The sequence below is a fragment of the Lutzomyia longipalpis genome, chromosome 1 (genome assembly GCF_024334085.1).
Source record: "Lutzomyia longipalpis isolate SR_M1_2022 chromosome 1, ASM2433408v1".
Taxonomy (NCBI): Eukaryota; Metazoa; Arthropoda; class Insecta; order Diptera; family Psychodidae; genus Lutzomyia; species Lutzomyia longipalpis.
Window position 1 is genome coordinate 34713515 of NC_074707.1, and position 25788 is coordinate 34739302.

Sequence of the window (25788 nt, forward strand, 5' to 3'; positions counted from 1 at the left end):
TGAAATTTTACCTTATTCTTTGAATTTTCTCTTCAATTCTTATTTTTTTCTTTTCTTTATTCTTGGCTAAAATTTACAATATTTTCCATCAATCACACACCATGTATATTTTTTGTTGTTGTTGTAGCTGGTAAATCTTTTCTTGAAGAAGAAAATTTTCTTCTTTACACAGAAGGATTTCAATATAGTTACTTTCCTGTAGTTTTGAGAACCATGACAGAGATGAAGAGGGCAAAGAAGAAGCCCGCCATGCCGGTTGAGCCCGTGAGGAGGAGAAGACCAGCAATGATAACGGGTACGAGGGTGAAGAATTTGAGTTTGTAGGCAATCAAGAGTGGCAAGAGATACTTCTTGTACTTTTTCTTCACCTTGAATTTCCCTTTCTTTCCTCGCCCTTCAACAACATCGTCATCTGCATTGAAAAGATAAATGCGTCACATTGCACTTAACTCATCGCTTTCTTCTTTTCTAAACGCAGATTTTCCACAAGAATTAAAATTGCGTACTCACCATCGCTATAACTTTCATAAGCACCCACTGCAACTGCTTCCGATGCGATTCTCCCATGCAACGGCAAGTCCGCAGCAGCACCATAGATGTAGCGTGGTGATGCTGAGGTGTTGGGAAAAACAACGTGTGGTTTTGGCACCTGAGACAACGGCACTACACTTAAACTACTCCTGAGATCGCTATGTTGGGCACATTGAACTGATGATGACAGAAGGACGCAACAACTGATGATAGTGACACAAATGGTTGGGAACATTTCTCCACAAGATCCAGGTAGAGAGCTTTCAGTGTACTTTGGCACTATCGAGTGATCTCGTCATTGCCTCAATATTGTCAATGTTGAACTGAGAGGCGAAAAAAATGTCAGAATCCTCTTCTTGGTAGATGTTCTGCATCAGTTCTCGATGAAATTTCCATGGCAGCTCTATTACCTCAAACTCCGCCATATAATGCCATCCATCTGACAAAAGAGAACACAAACACACAATACCCAATATATTTTTGCCTCAATTTTCCCTCACGCCGCTTCATATTCGACAGTTAATCACGATAATTTAGAGCCTTGTCTGCAAGGAGGGAAACTATCATTACGAGACATCAGTTGATTTTTTTCAGAGATATTGTGAGCATCTTACCTCAAATAATACTGTTATATTCCTCGGTATTGTCATAGTTTCTGGTCCACGAAATTATGTCAGAGAGATATCTTTTAGATACTCCATTGCTCAATTTCAAGCACAACATCTCCCTCCACTTCATACTACTTCTACTCAAATTCAACCGAGAAGAAGAAAGCATACACGAGAGAAAAGAATTTCAGTAAGAATTTTACTTTTACTCTGAGACATTTTCCATTCTACTACTTTTCTTTGATCTCAATTAATTATTCACACTGCATAATTTCTCCTCATTTAATGCACTGAGCACTAGAAATTTCCACAAGTGTATGTAAACATTTTCAATTACAACACACCACAAACCATTGTCTTTCAGTGTGATTTTAAGTGCACACCTTGACTTTGAATGAAAGATCCGCAAGATTATTTTATATGCAATGCAGAAGCCTTTAATTATAGCGTACACACAGTTGTCTGGGGAGTTTTGATATCTTGTTCAAAGGAGGAGCTCAATTAATCTATTATAAAGTGACATGTGTTGTCGAAAGCATAATTTTATGTAATTTATGTATCTTTGCATTAAATCTTGTATGATTTAGATGGGATTTTCTTTTATTTTTCTTATTTTTCCTAATTAATAAAATTGTCTCTTTTATTTTAATTCTCACCTAGCTAAACTTTAAAAACAGAAAAGAATTATAAGAAGTTTTGAGTGTTTTAGAAAAAAAAATGTTAAAAGGAATTTATCCGTTTATGTTTGGGAAAATCTTTAAGGATTAAAAAAAATCCAAAGGAACTTCTCTCTATGGATATTTTTATTTATTTTTTGAAAAAATATTTGCCTGGTTTTTCCACTGATCCTAGTGGAAATGGCATGACTTTTTGGTAATTTTCAATTTTTTTCAAATTCCTTGAACGATTGCGTGTACTCCGAAAATTACCTCTAATCAAAGGTTTTCTTTTGAAAAATGATTAAAACGAACAAAATATTCAGATTAAAATAAATATTGATCAAATAAAAAAAATTAACAATCGTTCCAAATGGGTCAATAAATTGATAGAATTATGTTATCTATTTTTTTTCTCTGAATTTTTCTATGAAAACCGAAAATTATTCCGTATGGTATAAATACGTGGAAACCGCAAGACCTAATATGTAATTACATAAAAATCAAAAGGTAGTAATTTTCATTTTATGCTCATCCATTTGCAAATTAAACCGCAAGTATGAACCTAATCCCGATATGAATATTTTTCATGCAGAAACAATATTTTTACTTCTTTTGCTTCTCATTAAAATTGTTTCTTTATGCAAATTAAGTGAGTATTTGTGCTTCGCATATTGAACCTCCCCTCTCCACTATAAAAACCAAACCATCCGCGATACAATCAATTATGCAAAATTTCATTCTCAGCAGCATAGTGCAAAGAAAATTAAGTAACACTCCTTAATAATAGATCCGTCATGTGATGTCGAGGGAAATGTGCTAGATCAAATTGAATGCGAATAGGTGGGGAATATTTCTTTTGAATTTGCATTGGAGCAATTTTGTTGAATGAAACTGCTCGTGACCTTTAGGTTATATTTCACGAGCATTTTCCAAGAATGCCATTCTTCTGCAGTACAACGATTGAAGTGTTGAAGTGATTATGGGCAATAAAATTGATATTTCTCGACAAGTTTTTCTCCATATAGTTTCAGCAACAATTCATCCAACTTTGTAGGCTAATTGTTAAAGAAATTATATTTTATTGAATATTGCAATACATATGTTTTTTTTTCTTCTTCTTCGCATTCAGGAGCTTACATCCGATAGGATTGTTTGCAGAGAAAATGGGAAAAAGAAATCATCGGTATTCATTTCATCAATACCAATAAACAAACAATGCCAGAGACTTGAAGCACGTGTAGCTTTTCGCTGAAAAGCGTGTTTTGCTTGAGGAATCATGACGAAAAACTTCAATGTGCATTTCCCTTCATCCATGAACTTGGATGTTATGGTACAATCAATATACGAATTACTTTGCGTACATATGTACGTATTTTGCTGTGTACTATTGCCTCTAGCTCTACTGACTTTACAAAACACGTAAACCCAATTACCTATTGCGGAAAATTCGCGGAATTTTGTCGAACAAGGAAAAATTTAGGCAAAGAGAAAAAATGTACCACGAAATACAAGCATTTTTTTAGTTCTTTTTAAAATCAATTAACTTTTTAAAATACAACAATGTAAGCTACAAAATATTGAGAAATTTATTTATTTATTTATTTTTTTAATTAATAAAGGGGGTGCCATCATAGCTGATGATTCCCCTGAGAAATTTATTGACTTCATATTTCAAAAGAAAATGAGGATAATAAATCTATACATAAAAAGAAAATTGAATGATGAAATGCTTTGCTAAATGATGGCATCTTTTTGAATGAAACATGAAAATGTGCATCACAAAACTGCAATATGAACTTGCTTTCTCTTATGCGTGGGAAAATTTATTTGCTCTTTTTATTGGGTTCAAGTTCTTGGGAAATTAGTTTTTATGCTCACACATTAGGTGAACAATACATATAGTTTACACTGAAAAAAAATAGAATCTTGGTAATTCGGTAAAGTTGGTAATAAATAAAATAAGTTTTAAAGGTTTTTTGGTTCTGCATCGTAAAAACTCGAGGTGATTAACTAAATTTTAGTGTCCCTTACATAAGTATTATTTTTTTTAATACAGTGAACATTCAGTGGAAAGATATTTCTTTAAAAAAAACTTTTAAAAGTAACTTTTTGTAATTATAATTGAAAAATATCCGTGGTTTTGGTTAAATATAGTAAATTTTAAATCCTAAAAGCAAAAAAGTAATATTATGTTGATCTTTAGATTGTAGTATAAAAATCTTGCAATGCTTTGACCTTTCAATTGATATCTTGTTAAACAGTCAGTTGAATTTCGACACGCCTGAAGATTATGAGCCATACTCCTGTGTTAAAAGATAGGAATAATGGTTCATAATCTTCGGGCACATCGATTTGTTGGTAAAAGTTAAAAATCTCCAATGAATTTTATAAAAAATCATTAGTTTTCTCTGCAGAAGTTTTTTTGTTTGGTAAGAAATGGTTAATTTCTTATTTAGACTTGGCAAAAACTCCAAGCGACTAAATTGTTTTCTATCGAGTTAGTATTTATTAGTTAAATCATTACGTAATTGGTAAATACCAATTTTGGGCATATTTTTCGAGTGCAATCTAAAACTTACGTTACATATTTCAGCATTCCAGATTCTTTGTCATTTTGATGAACCGCGGAAAATATTGTCGGTAAAATTCTTAATTTACGACATTTACCACTTTTACCATTTGTTTTGACGATTTATTTTTCTTTCAGTAGAAAACTCTTTAAACATTTTACATGAGTATGAGAATCATTTAATTTATTTATACAATAAAATTAGAGAATCGTTTTTTGCAGTTTATTGTATTTCATTACTATATGTTTCTAACGGATATCTAATGCTACTTTTTGCTAAATTTTAATATATCGCTAGATGTCTCTTGTTGTGCCTTCAATGCATGATCTTTAGGAAGAAGAATAGAAAATATAAAATAGAGAAATGATACCTACCTGTAGGAGGACGAAGTAATTTTCGCACCAAGATGGAATCTTCATTATAGCACATTATTGAATATAAAATTTATTAAACGACAACAACGACAACCTTATGCGAAGTTAATGGAAATTCCTGTCGGCTTATTCGTGTTAATGAAGATTTATAAAATAAAATCTTTATGGTACTTGTATTTAAATTTTAAAATATAAAAGAACATTTTTATGAGTTAATTTTAAAAAAATTAAAGACACATTTTATTTTCTTTTATTTTGAATTCAAATGAAGGAAAACAGCCACATTGATTTAGCATAATAGGCGGTATATAGTGAAGAGTTTGCTGCATACTAGGGGTCTGGATCAATTCAAGAGGAAGTTGGGAAGTAATTCAATGACTTAAGAACAATTAAATCTTACACAGAGTGAATTTATGATAAACAAGTTGATTAATGTTGCAAGTGAGGTGCAAATATTTTTCGCTTTTGCGCTCAGACTCATATTTATGATTATTATGTACCACGCCATAGGCTAAAGACAAGAGCAATATCCACTTAATTTCATACCCGCCAGAGAATCATTCTGATGGAAAGCACAATAATTCACTTTTGACGGTGTTAGTTTGTGATTTTCTCCAATGTGTTGTAAGGTTGATTTGAATATGGTTTAGGTCTCTCTTGCACGGATTCTTCCACATCAATTGGTTTTCTCACATTGCAAATTTGCCATAATTTTTTTTACCTTTTTTTTTGTTTGCCTTGGTGTTTCCCACAGCATTCGTGCGATTGAGTGCAGTCGCGGAACACAATAGAAGACATGGGATGCAAAACATTTAATTTTAACGAGCTTACCGTGCAATTTGTGTAATTGACACAATATCTCTGATTTTATCCACTCACAGGCACCTCTTTAATATATAGAACTATCCCATATGTAGGTTGCTAAAACAATTCATTCTATTATGCTTCGATATGTACATATGTGCAAAATCAATTAATTTTCTGTCAAGTTGTATTTATTTTCTTTATTACTGATTCTCTTCAACAGTCTAAGCTTGAGAAGCTTCTTCTTCTTTCTTTCCTTTTTTTTATAAATCTTACAGGTAAAATTTGACACAGAATACAGAGATGGTCGAAAAGGAGATGGAAGAGGTAGAAGAGGGAGATTATTATGGATGTTACAGTTGGGGAATTTTTGAAGAGTTTATATGTTATTTTAAACTTACTGTTAATTAAATTTAGGATTCATTAAGTAGAGTAACAAAAACATACAATTAAATAAATATATAAATACAATAACAACAAATAAATAGTAAAGAGATAAATTTTTATAGCAGAAATAGCACTCATAATGCCGTTCGTTTCTTCAAACTTTCCGTTTGACATTCTAATTAAATAACAAATTAAGAGATTGAAGAAAGACTTATTTAAAATTAAATGAAAATAAATAAATAAAAATTCACACTAAATTTTGTCCGCTCTATTAATGATTTGGCATCAACAATGTATATTAGGATTTTTTCTTCATCTTTAAATTAAATTGTTTAACATTCTTCATATTATAGAGAAAGAAAAAAAATTATAAAATACCCTTATAATTTGTTTAGTGTGAAATTTCTCATCTGCAATTGTACAATTCACTTTTGACCAATTATCTTTTCACCTGCAACTTTTTGTTGTAAAAGAGAGGAAGATAATTGTCTTATTGATTGGAGATTCCTAATAATTCTTCTACTGTGTAAATATCGGCTGGAGATTGTGGGTGGTTGAGGAATGTTCAAATGAAATGTGTAAACATGTTTAGAGCAAATAAATATTTAGCTAGAGAGTGGCGGGAAAGAAGAGTAGTTTTTTTTGTAGATGAGGCAGGTGGAAAACCAATATGATCTTCCTTATAGAATTAAATAGAAGATTTAGAGAGATCTCTTGGAGGTCAACAAAAATATGGGAGGAAGATTTGCTTGTTTACTGTGTAATGTATCCTCTGTAGGCAAGATCCTGGGCTTCCAGAGACCTCCTGTCCCATCCACCGCCGTGGCCACCACCACCCCCGGAAGACCATCCACCACCTGATCCACCACTCGACCAACCGCCACCACCTCCGCCGCCACTGTTCTTCTGCGACAGAAGTTTCTTCAGTGCAATTATTCCAGCAAGGAGGAGGGCAATCTTGGAGATTATCAGCGCCTTGCCCGCGAGCACGTACAGTCCAGCTATCGCTACGGGGATCATTGCTGCCATCTTCATAGCGAAGCCCATCATCATCATGCTCATCATCTTCTTCATTTTACCACGGCCTGCAAACGAGAATTTCTTTTTTCAGCATCACTTTAAATATTATAAAAATCTTTTTTTATGGAAACATTTTTGCATCTCACCTTCTTCAACTGACCGACCAATTTCATCTGGAGAGACTTTGGGCAGGGTGACCATGACTGTTCTGCTGCTGAGGAAGCGCGCAACACGATCCGCAAGGAGTGTGGTGAGTGCTTCATCCCTTGCCTCAGCATTTCGCGGTAGACTCTTTTCCAAATCCTCACCGAGAGATTTGGGTACATCCACCACCGGGCTGTCAGCACTGCGGACTATCCTAACACCCTCACCGACATTTATGGCATCCACTTTGGTCACACGATCAATGAACGTGATGGCCTTCTTCTTAAGGCACACACTGAATCCAGCCTCGGCACGCTGACACTCATCGTACACCCGTATGGCTGCACGAACACCTGGACTCATAAACTCCTGATCTGCTGCCACGGACAGCACAATCAGGAGGACACCGCAGATGATTCGCATCATTATTCCAAGAGTTCTTTTTCTGTATGTTACTCAGGGTGGGTTTTATCACACTTTCTCGAGTCTTTTCCCGAAAAAACAATAAAACAAAAATATATTTGAAGAATGAACTAACGCAGTGTCTTCTTAGCTCCACTCAAATCCATTCAGTGACGCTCGATGCACTGAGGGAAATTAATTGGTGGCTGTGTGTTTTTATAATGTGGTAGGAAAAAAGAAGTTGCACTCGCGAAAAAAAGAAGCGTACACACAAAAGGGGAAAAGGAGAAAATACAGAGTGTATGTTTTTCTTCGGCAACAAGAAAACAACACAGAGTGTCTAATCCACCACCGGCAAAACTCAAATGTTGTGCAATTTTGTTGGCAACGTAGCACTCCACTGAACAAGAGCCTGAGAATCACTGATGCTGAATGATATGGTATCGCATACTTATATAGAGGCGTTGAAATAATCAACGGGAACGATGGTGAAAAAAATGTACCCATGGAGGTCTCTTTGCGCGCACATAGCTTTGTTGTGGATCCCCACCGAAAAGGGGGAAGATGTTGAATTTCGATTTCAAACAACCGGGGGACATCTCTCGTAGCTGCTTCAGATGACTCCGGTGGCGCACATTGTCGTTTGGTTTGTACACTCGCGTGGATGGAGAGGGAGAAGCATCATCAATTGCACTTAACACAAGCAAAGTACCTCAATTGCTGCTGCTGTTGTTCTACCATGAGACATTCTTCTATTTACCTGAGAGTGGATGGATGTGTGTTGGATGCTTTGGCCATTTCTTCGTGAGACAATTGGTGGGAAAGAGCTAGAGGATCGCCCAATACATTTGCTGCCATACATAAAATAGCATACGGAATTGCCACGAACCGGAGGGGGAGAACCCCCAAATGGGATTCAACATTCGCGAGGAACTCGCCTCATATGGTGCTCCTCGGATTTACCTGGCATAACCACTTTTTTCGTCTACATAGCAATTTATATATATTTTTATACATATAATAGAAAATTGAAAAATTCATAAGAAATAAAATCTTCCCCCAGCCAACCCATAGAGACCATTTGATCATTTTGCATGTCTCTTTACACAGAAAATTTCTCCACGCATCCTTCATAAACATCGCGAGAGACAATTCTTCATCATATTGGCAACTCTCGCATCGTTTTATGTTCAATAAAGTATAGCCATTAGACATTTTGCCAATTGATTTTTTGACGTGAAACCTCCCGCCTCTTTGGGTGCATCTTCAATTTTCTCGCATGCACACAGGTATTTAATACAATTGCAGATGGAGAAAAAAACACATAAGAACAAATGTCCCGCTTTTCACTGCAGTGACCTTTCTCTTCAATTCCCCCTTGAGATCATTCTGACTCTATTGTTGATATATAAATTGTTAGAAATTGTTGACCTCTATACACATTTCTCATAGAGCAAAAGAGGAACTTCCTTCTCAGCACTTCTCGACGGTTCCCCGCAACATGTAGTAATGTTTTCCCGGGTAAGAGTGCCCTCTTGCTCAAGTGCGTAATGTTGTTGTATTAATTTTACAATGTTGGTTCAACATGTGGTCACATTGAGGCAGGTTGAACTCCCCTAAAGGAGTTTCGATGACCTCTCTGCTTCCTTGTTAACTTTTCTTCACTGGTAAGAGTGATAAATGGTTAAATTTCTTCAGGTGAAGAGTAGAAGATACAAATATATACTTTATTCTTCGCACCATGACTCTGGCAGATTTGCATAAAGAGAGCACAATTTCTGCACTTTGATAAATTTAATAAGAAGTTTCGTTACCTACTATTTTATTACGACTATATTTAGTTAACAAAGGCTTATTATCCAAGATTAGCAAAAACTTAATTTTTTTCTTAGGTTAGGCTTATAGATAATCTTCTGGTTTAGTTATTGGCTTATGCCGACCACACACCTAATTTGTTCCGAAATTTTGCGTCTCTATTTCACTTTTTCTGAAATTTCATCGATTTCAAGGATTTCTTGGTTGCTGAATACGACCCAATGTCTAAAGAATACTTTCCAAGCCAGAAGAAAGACTCAAGATTCTATATTTATTTATTTTTATAAATTCAGCCAATTTGTTTCTGTTAAAATTAAATTTTGTCATTCTTTTTAATCTAAACTATTATAAGCAATTTTTAAGAGAATATAACAACAAATGAAAGATTCTAAAAGAAAAATATCATTAAGTATCTACAAAAACTTTTCAAAAAAAAAAAAAAAAAACAAAAAAAAAATCGTGCTCATACCAAGTTTGAGCCCGATCGGACAACATTGCATTTTAGGTGGTACACAGAAGCTGTGCTATTCTTTTCTTCGAAAGAATCACACCTAAAAGGGGAAATCATCTTTCAGATGAAACCCGAGACAATAAAAAAAAACAAAAAAAAGAAATAATATATTTGTGAAACACGTGAATTTCTTTTCGATTCTGCTAATAAGAAATTTTTTTAATCAATTCGTAACATTAAACTTTTTTTTATCACTGATCATAAATTAATAATTTTCTGCATTCGCACATAAAAAGAATTAAGCTTCCCATTTGAATTCATAGAACTAAATCTATTCTAATTTTATTAACAAAAGTAACAAAATAACCCGTGTTCTAAGCATTCTAGAGTGGAAATTTTTGGTTCTATTTAATGTGTAAAACTTGTGCCTATATTTTTCCGAGTGTATTTCTCTCTCATTGAATTGATTCCAGCATATAACCCATACAACCCAATTTTATTGACATACATATTTATAGGATTATCAGACCGAATTGGGTTACAAGGAAGGTTGCCTTTATTTTCTACAAATTTGATATTTGTTTATTTCTTTATAATTCCAATTAAATCAAAATTTATAGAGCGATGACCAGCATTCCCGTTTGCGATGTTTCGGAGTATTAAATTAATGTCTAAGAAATGTGATTGCGATGGTCATCTTTCCTGCAACAAATTGGAAAAGAATGGCAATTAAAATTACAAGCACGTCTTTGAAGAAAAGAAATACTAAAAAAAAAGTTTAAATTCAGTGATTACAGAGAGTTCGTCGTGGAGTGGTGAAGTAGATCAAATAAGCCCTGTTGTGCGTAGTTTGTTTTCCTTTCTGTACAAGACAAGATGACGGGTCTAAGAGTTGAGAGAGAGATCTGGAATGGTAAACATGGTTGAATATTAGTCTCTTGTTATTACCACTAATAGAAGTCATAGGTGGAAAAAATTTAAACACGATTAATTACCGGAACCGCCAAATTCACACAGAAATCAGAAAAGAAAATTTTTTGGGTGAGATGTAGATGGAGATAAGTTGCGTGTAGAAAATATCAATTGACATTATTTTTCGTGTACGATGTGGTTGTTCTTGAAGAAATTATGATTATTTACTCATGTAAAACAATCCGTTTGGCACACATTCCTTCCCCATGGGTGACCCTTCTTATGTTGATCGTATGGATGGTATGTAGCAAGAAAGAATCCATTGAGGGGCATGATTGATTCTACTATTATGAATGGAACGGAGTAAAAACGTCAGGTAAGCCGTAGTATAGGTTCATTTTCTAACTTTTCACGATTGAGTGCAAGAGAGATGGACAGCTTTGGGTGCTTTTGTTCGCATCAACGACTATACAGGTACTATTAACATATAAAACATCCTTGGCGAAATTAGTCATTTCACCATTCAATCCAGAGAGGGTATGGGCAAAAAAAAAGCGAGATGCCAGAGAATATTGCAAGAAAGGTGTATTTGAGAGATGGGTGCTTACCTGGCTTACCTTGTATTTAGCCATCATTAGGTTGGTATAGAAGTGTAAGAGAGAGATAGAGAGGGAGAAAAAATAATAGAAGATACAACTGTTTATTCCATGCGATTGTAATTACACGGGAATTGTTGAGCTGCAAATATAATGCAAAATCCACACAGTGTTCTGGGTGTACCATAGGTAAAGTGGGTCACCCTTCGTGAAATGCAGCACTAGCACTCAATATCGCATGGAAAAATCTCTTTTGAAAAGAAACTCCTAATATATGGAGCACATAATGGAAAATTATTTGGACACACATTCTCCTGCGAGGTACTTTTTCCAACTCAATTCACTTGCGGGGACAATCGAGATGGGAAATCATGCGAAATATTTCTCAGAAATTTTTCTCTTAGGCTGATACTTTAATTTTTTTACAGTGGCATTGTTACATTGGTATTGATAAGGGGCAATGGAGTTGTTGTGAACAAGATAAAGTTCTGATATACCATTGATAAATTTTAATGACACTTTTTCCCTATAATGATATAATAAGTATTACGACTGTTATATAAATGAAGAAAAGGTAATTAATAGACTTCTTATGTGATTTTTTTGCAGAAATATTTCCAGCATATAATAATTTACATAATCTTAAGAATTACAACAAAAAATTACGAAGGAAAGAACGAAGAAGAGAATCATCTTACTTAAAAATCTTTTCTTATTTCAAATTACATAATAAGTTGGGGTCGTTGGGGTTGATTTGACTCAAGATTGATAAAATATAGCTACAATATAGTTAAATTGTACAATAAAATTGGTTCAAAGCTTTCAAGAGTAAAACAAGGTAGATGTGAATCATAGTTTCCAGAGAAGAAAATTAACAAATTATGGCATTAAAATTAATTTAAATCCAATTTATTTCACTTTGCAATTTCATCACGAATATTGGAGGTAAAGAAGAAAAAGCAACGAGCACCTCCACCTCCCCATGGATGCCAGCTGTATATCTCATACTCATTGAAATTTGCCACTGATTAAAGAGTCGGAAGTCGATTGAAAGTGGACAGAGTACGCTATTAAGTATACATTATGTTATGATAAAAGGTTGCAAATAGAAATTCCTTTTACTTTCGCACTAGATATTTTGCAGAGAGAGAGCATCCAGTGAGGCGCGTAATCGGAGTCTTGCAATTTTGTTTGCACAGAAAACCAGTACATAAGGTGGAACAGGTGAGTCTACTGCTGGCTGTGCTTTTTTTCTGTTCATCTGCATTTTGCCCATATCATCAATTATACCTGCCTGTGAACTTGCTCTTGAAATTACTGCGGCAATCTGGGTTTTCCTCGTTGTGCGGAACACGTGGTTGGAAGCGAGATATGGTGGCCAAGTTGTTGGAAATTGATGAATTTTGCAATAAAAGACTCGCTTGTTACTTCATTCTGTTTCTCATCACTTGTGCTCATAAATGATCTCAATTTTTATGTAATCCACCACGTGAGGGTATTTATTGTTCATTGTTTATGATCACCACCCGACAAAACTCCTCTTTACCTACGACGCTAGGGCAATAAATGCGAGAAAATGAGACAAAATATAATTGAATGAATGAGACAGATTAGCAAGGAAAGTGTACTACTGGAGCAATAACAATGTTGTGCTTCTTTCTTCTCCACAATCTCCATTGACTAAGTGCTGCTAGGGCAGTACACATAAGAACTAGAAGCATTAATACATAAGAACTTGCAGAGTTTATTAAATTGTTGGTGCAGGTTTTTTTTCAACCTCTTCATCATCTATTCTTTTTGAGTGCCTTATGATCATTTTTAATCCACCCAAGACATGCATTGCACATATGAGCATTCCTTGGTGTATGTGCCCATGGTGCGAGAAGGTTAATGAGGAAAATCATTCGAGAGCAACCCAATTCTCATGAGAATTGTTCTATAAATTTCCACACATAGTGTGCAGAGGTGCAACGATTGCTTTTTGCAGAAATATTACATTAACATCATCCTCCAACTCTTTCTTGTTACCCATCGCCCGCGTATTTCACGGCGAAATGCATTAAACTGCACATATACTCACAATCTCATAGATAAAATCGCAATTTTCACACTAAATCTCACCCCATCGCATCTTTCTCTCTCAATTTCACGAAAGAAAAATATGCAGTGAAAATTTAATTTAATTCATTTACCGCATGGTTTGATCCTCTGACTACAGGTTACCTCTTTGGTCGGTTGCTTTTGATAATGGACCTGAATTTGCATTTTATGTGGACGCATAGACTTTTACTTTATTCTCACTCTAGCAGTGGTGTCTTGAAGAAATGCCAAAGCTAAATGAAATATTGGCGGAAAGAATTAAATTCGATGGGCAATTTGTAATTTATGATTTATGTTCTTAATTCAAGTAAAGAGTAATGAGGATCGCAATGTCGATAAACAATTCAATGAAATTCTTTATTTCATTTTTAATGTCTTCATAAGAATGGCAAAGATTGAATCATTAAAATGGTCAATATTAGTTCATCGTTGTCTTTAATATTATTTATTTGTCTGCTCTAACAGAGGCTAGATAAATTTTTTTTATTTTATCTGCATTAAAATAATTTTAGGAAGCAGAATTTTAATTATTTCTTTAATCTTTTGGTATAATTGTAATAAAATCATTCAGAATTATAAATTGCTGTAAAACTATTTTTTAGATTTTTTTTTAACTTCAACGCGAACAAAGTAAAAGTATCATAAAATTCAATACTCGTAAAGAACTTTAATAACCTATAAATACGACATCGATTCGTACCTATGTATAGCAATCGCAAGCACTTTTTGGGTCAAAAAAAATTAAATCAAAGTGAAAAAATACTCAATTTAAGTTTTTAATAAAAAAAATCATTTAAAAATTAGCATAAATATTTTTCAAGTAAAATTATTTTAAACATTTTCACAAATTGCATACAAAAAAATATTATGCCTACAAAAAGTTTAACATATAACACGCAAAATATATTCACGGTTTTCCATTTGAGTTAACTTAACACGCATAAAATATTGTGTGTTGAATTTTATTACCTGCAAATGATGCACTTTTCCAACACATTGTCCATTGATGCAAAAATGTGTGGCGCACCACAGTTCAATAGAAAGTTATCAAAGAGGTATCAAATAGGTTGCAACCTTTGAACTTTTTCATGTGAAAATTGCACATATTTTATGTATGTCTCCTTGACTTTGTGGATGCTTCTCGTGCAGATATATGCTTTGGGATTTGCCATCAACTTTCACGTCACGGCGCTCCGTGTGCAAAAATGGCAGAATGTATGCGCCTTGTGAGAAATTCTCGGTGATTTTATGTAATAAATTTCAATGACAGTGAAGAAAAGGTTCGAACGCGGGGGGAGAAAAAACTCGCACTTCTCATAGTTGAAGGCTTCTTTTTTTTTTCTTTCAGTGCCGCCTTTCAACCTATTCCAATTTAGTTTTTGTGCCATTCCCATAAGACGGGTCGCGCGGCGAGTGCTGGCGAGAGAAAAGTACAATTTTTCTTCGTTGCACTCAATCTCACCAATTGCACCATGAATCATTTCACCATTTGAATTTGAGCAGTTTGCCAATATGTCGATGAAGATTTGAGGGAGATTGTACCCATATTGGGAGACTATCCCTATAATTGGCAATTGGGATTGCAGCGGCGGTCTCACCAAAGTTGCATCCATTCACTTCCACCCACCTCTTAATTGGACTCCCATATCACTTAAGTGCTACAGATAAACTGGGTGTACTTGCTCGTTTTTTTGTTAACTTGCTCTCCAACTTATTGTTTGGATGAAAATCTCATCCAACAGTTACTTTCTGATCAAATGAAAGGTATTTTCCTCTCGCATGGTGGAGCACATTGTAGGTACCATATCGTGAAAGAAAAACTCTCTCAATTGCTCAATGAAATGTATAAAGATGTTTCGAGCAATATTTGAACTATTTGGTTAGGTGAGAAGAAATAGTTATAATTAAATGTACAGGGTGGGGATATTGAATTGAAGTGATTTACTTGCTATTTACAAAACTTATACTTTTTATTATTAACCTGTAAAATTTTCTAAATTTCGAAATTAGTAAAACAAAATTTTATATAAATAATATTTTTATTTCAAAAATTTATTAAAAGAAAAACTGTTTTAATAGAAATTTTCAGATTTTCAGATCAATGGAACACAATTTAATAGATTTACAGATTTATTTCAAGACTGATTCTAAAATTCGGCCCAATCTATTTTTATAAGTAAAAATTAATTATTTTTATGAAAAATTTTACAAATATTTTCTTAAAAGTTAATAATATGATAAAAGATAAAAATAGAAAAAAAAGTCAATCATAACGCGTCCAGTTATTAGAGTTGGTATACCACAACGCGGATGGGTCAGTCTATGCGTTGTAATTTAATTTGTGAGCAGAATTAGTAGGCAGTCGATTTTTTTGTAAAATTTGGCAATTTGACAGATTAAAATGCTTATATCTAAAGTTCTATAACACCTACAAAATTTTCTTGACTATTTATGGAAAGGTATTGAAATAAGCTATAATTTGACATATATCTCAATGATTTTCAAGGTCACCTTCAGAACACAAAATGGCGGATTTTTATTCTACCAAAACAGTTTTTTGCACTTTTTGTCCTAAAGGAATGGTTCTAGATGTTTCTGATGTTCTAGTAAGTTGTAGAGAATTGCAAAACCTTTAATTTGATACCAAGTTGAGCAAAATCGGATAAGTCGTTCAAGAGATATGGCTCTTAGAAATTTTCAAATTCAAGAAATTTTTAAATGGCTATATCTTCTAAACGGCAACATAGATTTTCTTCATTTTCGGACTGGTGAAAGATATTGAGTCAGGCTACAACATATCAAAATTTAAAGAAAATCTATAACAGATGTTCGGAGATATTGCCCCTTAAAGTTAGGCAATTTTTGTTTTTGATTTTAATGCCTCTTGCGGATGTTTTTGGAACTTGGAATGTTCTAGACAGTTGTAGGGCTTCTTGAAACCTTTCATTTGATACCAAGATGGTCAAAATCGGTCAAGCCGTTCTCAAGTTATATTGAAAAAACACTTTTTGCTTTAGACCGCCATATTTGCTAAACGGCTTGACCGATTTTCAAGTATGAATTATCGATGAAAACGTCTCACTTAGCACTACAACATACTAAAATTTCAGACTTCTAGCTATAAGGAAAGTGGTTGATGGTATTTCAAAATGGCGGACGGCGGCCATCTTGGATTTTGAAAATGCGAAAAAATGAAATTTTACACCCACATTTCTATAGAAAACTTCAAACCGGAAGTCTCTATCTGTTACCGTTCTCGAATTATAAGGCAAAGTTTGGACGACCGGAAGGCCGGCCGGAAGGCCGGCCGGCAGGCCGGCCGGATCAAAATTTTTCCACCACCATTTTCGTAATGTGGGATGTCTAAAACGTGCTCATACCAAGTTTGAGCCCGATCTGAGGTGGTCGGTTTTTCCGACGATTACAATACTTGGTATGCCACGATTGTGGAATACCAACTAATATTGCTATGGTTAATAGACGATTTTATTTAAAAAAAAATCAGTCGAATGTGAAAAACACAAAATAGACGTTAGACGTAAATAACCAGTTAAATAATAAAAAAATTCTATTTTTACGACGTAGAAAAGCTTTCTACAGTAAGTTAAAATTCATTAAAGTTTTACAGAACCATTTTCATTCTAATCATTTAAAGACTTTTTAAATTAAAATCAATAAAACTTGGCCTTGACTCTGAAATCAATCTTCAAACTCAATTACCGCGATTTATCTTGAAATTTTAACTCAATAGTAAGAGCCGATATCTAATAATTCCTACAATATCCAAGATGTCCTAAAAATCACCCCCAAAACGGAACTAAAATTTACTTTATTGCTATGATAAGTTGGATCAATTGGCTCACCCGGTGATGCGCAAGACATGAGATGGAAAGGTCCAACAAATCAGGCCTAAATACTCAGCACCCGTAAAAAGAAGCATCGAAATGTTTCGATGCTTCTTCAGCGCGGGGGCGAGTAGCGGTGGAGGCGCAGCAACAATTAAAACAATCGCAATTTTCTTCATCTCCATGGGCAAGTGCGCTATGATACCCCATCCTTCCCACTTTCCCATAACATTTCTCCGATTTGGATCATGTGGCGAGAGACACGTAATGCCGCACACGAGCCGCCAAACGACCATAACTCGGCACGCAATTAATAAATTACAGTGTGTCGGTGGATTTGCAATATGCGATATCAAAATCAATGTGCAGGGAGGAGGAAAAAAATGCACCGACTTGGTGCAAAAGGTGCGCAGATGAGGTGCGATTTCGAAAATTGGAGGCCTGTTTATCATGTGTGTTAGAACAAATTAGCGAAGCTAAACACAAACAACAAAAAATTGTTTCAAGATGCACCACTATGCAATATTACACGCTCTAATACAGGCAGCTTCCTAATGCCCCCAGCACGTGCATAAAATCTGGATGCATCTCCAAGAAAAGGTGCACTCCTATAAAATCATTCGCTGCAGGTGGATCTGCTGTAGTTTTTTGCATCCCATACTCGCAACTTGTTTGAGGAATCCGTGTGGACATCAGCTTGTACCCGAAAGTGTGTGACACTGAGGATAGTCCTGTGTTGTGTGATTTATCACTAGCTGGTTACCAAATAAGGCAAGATGGTGTCACTTAAGTTTATCGGTGGACTTGTTTGTTTGTTTGCCATAGCGGCGGCGCAGGACAGTAGTGGAACGCATTCGAGCGTCATGAGGTCCCTGCGTAAAGTGTACAGTCAGTGCGAGGATAGTTCGGATCTGGTGCGCTGTTTAAAGGTACAGGCGGTCAAGCTCACGGATCGGGCACTCAAGTTGTCCAGCATCAAGTTAGTGGATGGCCTGTCGGTGGTGCAAAAAGCTGACAAACCTCAAGAGGTCTCCCGCTCCCTGGACTCGCTCGAGTCCAGTGTGGGATCCCTGCCTGGATACAAATTGGACGAGATCCTGGCACAAAAGACGCGGGAGTTCATGGAATCGCGCGAATTGAAGGTCAACGTACCCAGGCTTTTGGCCTATGGTCAAACAGAAGGAGCTCGCTTCGTTGAGGAGGGACGCAAGAAGATGAAGAAATACTACGGACCATTCATGGGCGCACTCGCTATTAAGACGGGCATTCTCACCATGGCATACCACTCCATTGCTATTGTCGCCGGCAAGGCTCTCATCATTGGCAAAATTGCCCTCATCATCAGTGCAATCATTGGGCTGAAGAAACTCGTTACGCCAGAAGGACATGAGAAGACAACGTACGAAATTGTTAAGCATCCCCACATTTCCGCGAGCCACAGTTACTCGTCTAGTCATGGGGAGTTTGAGGGACACGAATCGGGTGGCCAGTACCACAGGAGTCTCGGCTCGGGTGACTTGATGATGCAAGATCGCGCCTACAGAGCCCATGTGCCACGAGTCTAAGCAATGCCCGTCTCGTCATTTTTAAATCACTTTAAAATGTCGACGAACTTCCCCACCCCATCCTGCAAATCCCATCCCCCGCTAAACCAACCCATCCCTTCCACAATGTCCTCAAATGACCTTAACTATGTGATCCTGACATTTACATAATACCTGATTGTGGCAAAAAAACGATCCTCCCCAGCTTCCTCCCCATCATAAGTCCTTCAATCCAGTATTCCTTTCTCTGAGAGTCAAATCAACCATTGCGGATAATTCGGAAGATGAGGAAGATCCCTCTAACCCTCTGGGAAGACAAGGAGAACGCTAAACATGCATCGTTTTGTAGCGGAAATGGCACGATGAAAGAAGAAAAATTAAACTAATTTATTTATTTATTTGTGTTTTTGTAAAGAAATAAAGAAGACAGCTACTTCATTGAATTTCCACTGACCTCTCTTGCCCCTCATCACAACCCCCATTTCACTTTTCTACATTTTCACTAATTTTACTAAATCATAAAACACCCGAATAGAGAGCAAGGTGGCAATTCAGTCATCAAATTCTTCTCTTTTATTGCTCGCAACAGAGTGTCTATAAGATTGTAAAATAAATAATTTCTTTTTAGAAGTAAATTGTACAATAGCCACAAGAAAGTCAATTAACTAATTGCTTCTAAGAGATCTCGGGTGGTGATTACACGCCGGCCAATTCACTGGATGTGTAGCCTTTGTAGGGCAATTGCTGATCTTCATCGGGCGTCCGCGAATTGATGCTTCGTTGCCAACCATTTCCACCGTATCCACCTCCATGACCGTGACCGTGATCAGTGACGACTACGTGACTATCGCTAGCACCTCCTCCGCCGATTAATTTCTTCATGGAGCCCTTAAAGATACATGAAAGTTATCTCGAACACAACTTAATATTTTCGAAAAGGGCTGAGTGGGTCTTACCAGGAGAGATATGAAGAGGGATAATTTGGCCATGAGAAGTGCAGCTCCAGCAAGGAAGCCAAGTTTTCCCAGAATCATGTGCAACATCATTCCCATCATTGCGAATCCCCCAAACATCATTCCATGCTTTCCTCCGCCTTTCTTTTTTCTTCCTGCCAAGGGCAAAATTTTTTAAAGTTCTAAATTCTATTCTTGATATTTTCTATTTTTAGAATCTTATTCGAATTCTTTCTTAAATGTTCCTTTTGAGATTTCTTTTGCAAGATGAAGAATGAATTATTAGAGGATAGAATTTTAGTAGCAATGTATCTCTTTAATTATTTGGATTAACCACACTGATAGCATGCAAAAGTAAATAATTCAAAAGAGAAGTTTTCCTTACATTTATTCATTTAAAAATATATAACTTTAAGCACAAACTTAAAGCACTTTAAGCTTGAATTTGTTAAGACAACGTTTTTAGCTTTGCTTAATTTCTAAAATCAGTGAAAGAATTTATTCGTATCCATTAAAGACAGTAGAGCTTTTAAGCACAACTTTGGAGCTTTTTAAAGCTTCAAGAATTGAAACAAAATTAAAAAGGTATAACAACAATGGAAAAGCCCAAAATGATTTAAAAATTTAATTGAGAATTAAAGTCATCATTCTTCGAGGAACTTTACCTCAATTTAGCATAATTTTTTTCTTTATAATTTTCCTGAAATTTTCAAATGACTATGAAGTGACTATGATTTTACCTTTACCTTTAGGGAAGAACTTTTTACCTTCCTCCATGAATTTTGGCGTGAACTTAATGCTGATTAACCGTGAGGAAAGAAAGTCTCGAATTCGCGAAAAGAGAATCTGATTGAGACTCCTTTCCTTTTCGCCTGACCCAAGATCACGCTGATATGCGGGATCACGATTTATTGAGATGAACTCATTGATGACATAGGGTTTATCACTTTCAATTGCATTTTCCAGCCTCTCAATGGCATAATTCTTCAAGCAGTTACCAATTTCATTTTGTCTAAAGCAAAATCTCACTGTTGGCAGAATACCCAAAAGTTTCGGACGTTCAACACTCATTGGACTCCCAAGTGGTACAGTACTGCCCAAGATTATCCTAAAGAAGATACACGAACTGATAATCACAAACACCTTCCACCTAAACACGCACATGGTTGGAAATTCGTGTTGAATTGAAACAAAAAGAACAAAATGACTTCTTGTAGTTGTTGAAAGATACACCGCACAAATGACAATAAATCTTCAATGTTTGTCTCTTTTATAACATAAATACTACACTTATCTAGATTATTTTGTCCACAGAAATTCACTAAAAGTACCAATTAGTTTGCTCATTCTACATACAAAAATTGCCCCGAATATTTTTTGTTGGGAAAAGTGGTGTTTTTCATGTTGAAGAATATGTAACAATTTTTGGGTACATCGATAAAATATTTTAATGAACTTCCCTGCAACTGAGCTACTTTGAAATGTTTATGCGATGTTAAAAATTGAGTTCAGACACTAAATGAACTTGAAGGTGTTCAGTGAATTTTTAAAAGTCTCTTTCATGCGGAAAATTAACTTTCTTTCCCAACATTCTAACTAGAATGCGTGGAAACCGTTGAAATATAAATAAAATATTTGTATTTAGGTATCATTACTAAGGTTGTTTAGTGGGGTAGGTTAGTTAATTAATTTAAAATAAAATTAAAGAAGTATTTTAAATGTTTAAATAAAAACCTTCCCTTTGTGCATCAAAATTAGCAAAATAGTGATAAAATTCAGACATAAAAAAACACTAATAAAATCCATAAAATCAATAAAAGATCACCCAGAAAAAAATCAAAAACATTTATTTTGTGCTCTTTGGTAAAATGGTGTGAATATCTGTGGGTGAAAATGACACGAAATTCCTCTGAAGATGGTCAACAAACATCATCATTGGCTAATTGTGTGCCACGCAAAATTCTTGTAATCATTTCGTGACACAAATTCCGATGGGCCACTCGATGCCTCGGTGGATGTGTCCACTTTGAAATCACTACCAGTGGATTCCCTCTCAAAAATATGCGGTCCACCTCTTTTGCTGAAGAATTTCTTCTCAAAATCATAAAATGTATCTGGCTCATATGCTTTGGTGGTCGTTTCGAATTGCCTGTGATTTCCTTTGTAGTCTTTGTAATCAGAGTAGTCTTTGTCCCTGTAGTCCTTGTAATATTCGTGTGTTGAATATCCTCCTAATCCTGAATAGCCACCCAATCCGAAGCTACTGATTGGTTTTGAGGCAAAACCAAAGAGAGAAGCTATTCCTCCTGCACCAAAAACTCCTGTGAGAAGAAGGGCGAGTTTGCTCAAGAAAACTGCCTTCTTTCCAATTAAAATAAGAATTCCCAGAATGATTGGAAGCAAGACAGCCATGTTAAACTTGAGGCCCAGGAGGAAGGGCAACAAGAGCTGCTTCTTCAGTAAACGAGCTGAAAATCAAAAATGGAAAATAATTTTTAAGATTTTTTTTTCTGAGGAAATAAAAAAAAGACTTTACCTGTAGACGGCGGTTCTCCTCCACGATCATCTACTTCCTGCCCATGCACGCTATCCATGACAAATTCCAACACGCTGTTTGCATCACCAGATGGTCCCACTCTCATCATTAGTCCCGGATAAACGAATCCCATGTCCCAATTAAGTGTCCTCTGACTCAAAATGACTCCTGTGTGGTCCAGCAAGGATCTACAATACAACAGAGAAAAAATATTTTATTTACGTTCTTTACATTTTCCATAAATTGTTTAATTACATATTTTACTATAAAAAGCACATTATTATGTAGAAAAGTTTTCTGTCTGCGAATTCTTTGCATATTCATCAACATGGAGAAAACACCGCAAAACGAAGAGCTGGGAGCTGCAATGTGTGTGACTTTTATACTTGAACATTATTAAACTTTTAATTGACTTTCTATGATGTTTTTTTTTTGCAATTTTGCAATTGAATGTTAATTTCTTGAAATGTATTCTTTTCAAGATGAACATCATAATACTCCACGGGTACACATAATAAAATTCTCGCAATTACCGTCAATGTATTTGCAAATTTCATACTATAAATTTTCTCGAGAGCACTGAAAATTGCATTAATTTCCCTCAAAATGTGGGATTTAGACTCTAATTAAATTTTCTTAAAAATAATAAACTAGTTGCGATTTAGGTAGATAAAAGAGCTTTGGTATTTGCATTGGCCTGATTTTGATTGTTAACCGCGACGAATTCAGCAATGGCAAAGAAAAGATGGAATTTCTTTTGAAATTTCATTTGGAATTTCATTCTTCTTTGATTTTATTGTTAAATGGCTTTATATGTGATATATTTAGCAATAAAACTTGTCATGTTTTTATATCCTACGCATAGATACATAATATCTTTCGATCATTTGTCATTTATTAAATTAATACATCTCTCTTATTGTGAACAGAAACCGCAAAATAGCAAGAATTGAGATGTCTTTTAAATCCTTTCCAGTTTCTTTCTCTGACTTTTCGCATTTCTTGACATACTGATCTTTGAACTCTTATTTTGAAGAAGATTTTTATACAAATAAACTACTGTCTTAAATATTTTTTTATTATGCATCACTCCACTGTTCATTGATTAATTAGTTAAATAATTTGTCTCAAATCTGATTCACAATAAACCTTCAAAGCTACAAGTTCAATGGTTCACGTAAAAATCAAATAAAAGAATATGATGAGATTATGTCAGTGGAGACGCCTGGTACCCGGCGCATGTTGATATAATAACAAAAAATAGCAACGTTAATGGTTTAAAATATTTTCTTAGGCAAACACTTAATGTTTTTACTTAAAATTTACACCACCAAAAAATGTTGTTTAGTCTATCACACAAGAATAAAGAAAAAAAAGGAAATTCCTCTCTATGCTTAGGTGAAAGTGTCACATAATGTTACTTTTCATGATGTAACTGTTGATGAAACTTTTTATTGAGAGGCGTTAAATGAATTACACAGATTTTCAATTAGATGCTCTTCGCACCAAAAATTCAATGACAAAAAAAGCTACAGCAAAGCACAAGTTTTGGTGAAATGCTGAAAGTGAGTGTAAGTATACCTCAAATTGAGCGAGTCACGGTCGAGGAAATTGAACGGAATTGATCTTGGCATTGAAAATCCACTATCGCGCACAATTGATAGGCCATTGGTGATTGTGTAGTTGTCGGCTTCTTCGATGGACTGTAACGTATGTAGGGCTTGCTCTCCCAAGCATGGAACAACTCCCATGTAGGGCTTATTTTTGATACAGTGCCCAAAGGTACTCAATTCACACTCAACATCTTGCAAAATCACTGTCATGATTGCAAATAATCCAAGTATATGCCTCATGATTGTCACTTTGTGTCGTCAATCACTGCCGCGGTGCCGCTTTGGTCGAAATTCTTGCACGACTGAACTATTTTGGAGGGTTTTCATTGAATATATAAGAGAAGATTGCTGGATTATTGTTTGCGAATTTCCATAAAATGCGACGCATGAAAGAGGAAGCTGGCCAGAAGAATAAAAATAAAAGTGAATTTTGCGCAAAAATAGCGAAAGTTTTTCCACTCAACGTTAATTCTTCCTCCCGTCAGACGTTCCATCATCGTCTTGGTCAATTTTTGTCTCACTCAATGCCATTGTTCACTCATTTTCATTGTCATTCATCGTCCACCTTCCATACCTCCCTCGCAGCACGCGAGTCCCATCTTCATCCATCCATTAATTAATTTGATCACTCGTGGAGCAGAGATTTGCCACAAGAGACTGACCAAAGAGGCAGGAAATGCTTCTACGCGAAGAAAGAGATCGCAAAAAATGTGGCTCATTGTGTGCAACCAAGTGAAAATTAGCGAAATTTCTGCAAATTGTATGTATAATTGCCATCTTCTCGGAAAGTCTCATGTGAAAATACGCCAAGTTGGAGTGAAAATCAGACTTTTAAAGAAATCACATTGAGAGGGGATTCAATTAGAGAATGGAGGACGTCTTTTTTTTTGCTTGATTTTTTTGAGCAATTTATTTGACGAGGAAATGATGTTTTAATTTCAATTTTTAAATTGAATTTTATTTTAATTTGTATTTGTTTTTTTCTATTAGTAGGTATTGTAGCGTCTCTCAGATATTTCTCCAACTTGGTGGGAATGGTTTTTAGTCTGTATGCTTGTTAATTTAAATAAATTGTCTTCTTTGTCACTTTCTTCTGATTTTCCTACTAAGCTTTAAAAGTTCTTTAATTTTTCGTTAAAACTTCTGCAACATTTCTGAAAAAAAAACATAAAAAAGTCATTAAATATGTATGAAGAAATGTCGAAAAAGCTGCAAAGTTCTTCTTATATGGACTGCAATAGAAAATAAGAAGAATGCCATGAGAGTCTCATAACTCTCACTTGCGCGGACAAGAATCAATTTCTCTTCTTCGTCTGATGAATTTACTGTGATATTTAAATTCGTATTTTTTGAGTTGCTGAATTGCTAATGTTATTATCATATAATTTCCCTCTCTGGATGTCTTTACAAATAGCCCAGGAAAGTTAATTTTTGGCCTTACACAAATTCGAAGATGGCTAAATTTTGCACCATTCGATAGCAAAAATTCAAATAAATCTTGTTTGTTTGGACGAAAACTGCGCTTATGTGGTTGCTTTTTTCACAAAATGCGATTTAATATTTTCCATACAATTTTCTATAGAAGCCATTGAATGAACTGGTGGCGCCGCGAGTAGTTCAACATTATAAATTCAATTTGATATTTTAACCTCAAAATAAATGTTTTTGTTTTCATTTTTGTGTTCGCGTCTATACCGTACGTCCGGAATACGTGAGTTTTTGGTGGTGCCCCACGCTTTGGGCAAGCATGTGACCTTGATCGTGTTGTGAAATTATTATTGTCACACCGGGACGCTTTATTGATTTCCTTTAAATATTAAAAGAAATCTCCGTCGGTGCATATGATCTTGTACTCAATCAGCCCAACCGGATGCTGGAAATCAGATTCTCTTGTAAATCCATTCCGACTGTCAAAAGCCACGCG

The 25788-nt window shown here is 35.2% G+C and overlaps 5 protein-coding genes across 5 annotated transcripts in view; 1 reads left to right on the forward strand and 4 right to left on the reverse strand.

Moving 5' to 3' along the window:
• Window positions 1–25788, reverse strand: part of LOC129786261 (transcription factor cwo) — a 201588-nt gene that overhangs the window by 107343 nt on the left and 68457 nt on the right. The window lies entirely within an intron of this gene.
• Window positions 5720–7936, reverse strand: LOC129786282 (uncharacterized). Its single transcript, XM_055821181.1, has 2 exons — window positions 7100–7936; window positions 5720–7018 (listed from the first exon to the last, which is right to left on the reverse strand). Exons 1-2 carry the CDS (start codon window positions 7521–7523, stop codon window positions 6687–6689), a joined length of 756 nt encoding a protein of 251 aa, XP_055677156.1. The 5' UTR covers window positions 7524–7936; the 3' UTR covers window positions 5720–6686.
• Window positions 17811–19205, forward strand: LOC129786277 (uncharacterized). Its single transcript, XM_055821176.1, has one exon. It carries the CDS (start codon window positions 17995–17997, stop codon window positions 18781–18783), a length of 789 nt encoding a protein of 262 aa, XP_055677151.1. The 5' UTR covers window positions 17811–17994; the 3' UTR covers window positions 18784–19205.
• LOC129789632 (uncharacterized) lies at window positions 19459–20879 on the reverse strand. The gene is made up of 3 exons (XM_055826648.1): window positions 20483–20879; window positions 19719–19870; window positions 19459–19650 (listed from the first exon to the last, which is right to left on the reverse strand). Exons 1-3 carry the CDS (start codon window positions 20877–20879, stop codon window positions 19459–19461), a joined length of 741 nt encoding a protein of 246 aa, XP_055682623.1.
• On the reverse strand, window positions 21544–24172 carry LOC129786268 (uncharacterized). The gene is made up of 3 exons (XM_055821164.1): window positions 23833–24172; window positions 22252–22439; window positions 21544–22183 (listed from the first exon to the last, which is right to left on the reverse strand). The coding sequence occupies exons 1-3, from the start codon at window positions 24102–24104 to the stop codon at window positions 21648–21650; spliced, it is 996 nt and encodes a 331-aa protein (XP_055677139.1). The 5' UTR covers window positions 24105–24172; the 3' UTR covers window positions 21544–21647.

Excerpts from the sequence above, each read along its gene's own strand:
- LOC129786282 (XM_055821181.1), bottom strand. The coding sequence starts at position 7,523 with ATGATGCGAATCATCTGCGGTGTCCTCCTGATTGTGCTGTCCGTGGCA. Across the intron at positions 7,019-7,099 it reads TGGTCGGTCAGTTGAAGAAG|GCCGTGGTAAAATGAAGAAG; the intron begins GTGAGATGCAAA and ends TCTCGTTTGCAG.
- LOC129786277 (XM_055821176.1), top strand. The coding sequence starts at position 17,995 with ATGGTGTCACTTAAGTTTATCGGTGGACTTGTTTGTTTGTTTGCCATA.
- LOC129789632 (XM_055826648.1), bottom strand. The coding sequence starts at position 20,879 with ATGTGCGTGTTTAGGTGGAAGGTGTTTGTGATTATCAGTTCGTGTATC. Across the intron at positions 19,871-20,482 it reads GCCAAAATTCATGGAGGAAG|GAAGAAAAAAGAAAGGCGGA; the intron begins GTAAAAAGTTCT and ends TGCCCTTGGCAG. Across the intron at positions 19,651-19,718 it reads CCCTCTTCATATCTCTCCTG|GGCTCCATGAAGAAATTAAT; the intron begins GTAAGACCCACT and ends TGTATCTTTAAG.
- LOC129786268 (XM_055821164.1), bottom strand. The coding sequence starts at position 24,104 with ATGAGGCATATACTTGGATTATTTGCAATCATGACAGTGATTTTGCAA. Across the intron at positions 22,440-23,832 it reads CGTGACTCGCTCAATTTGAG|ATCCTTGCTGGACCACACAG; the intron begins GTATACTTACAC and ends GTTGTATTGTAG. Across the intron at positions 22,184-22,251 it reads AGGAGAACCGCCGTCTACAG|CTCGTTTACTGAAGAAGCAG; the intron begins GTAAAGTCTTTT and ends TTTGATTTTCAG.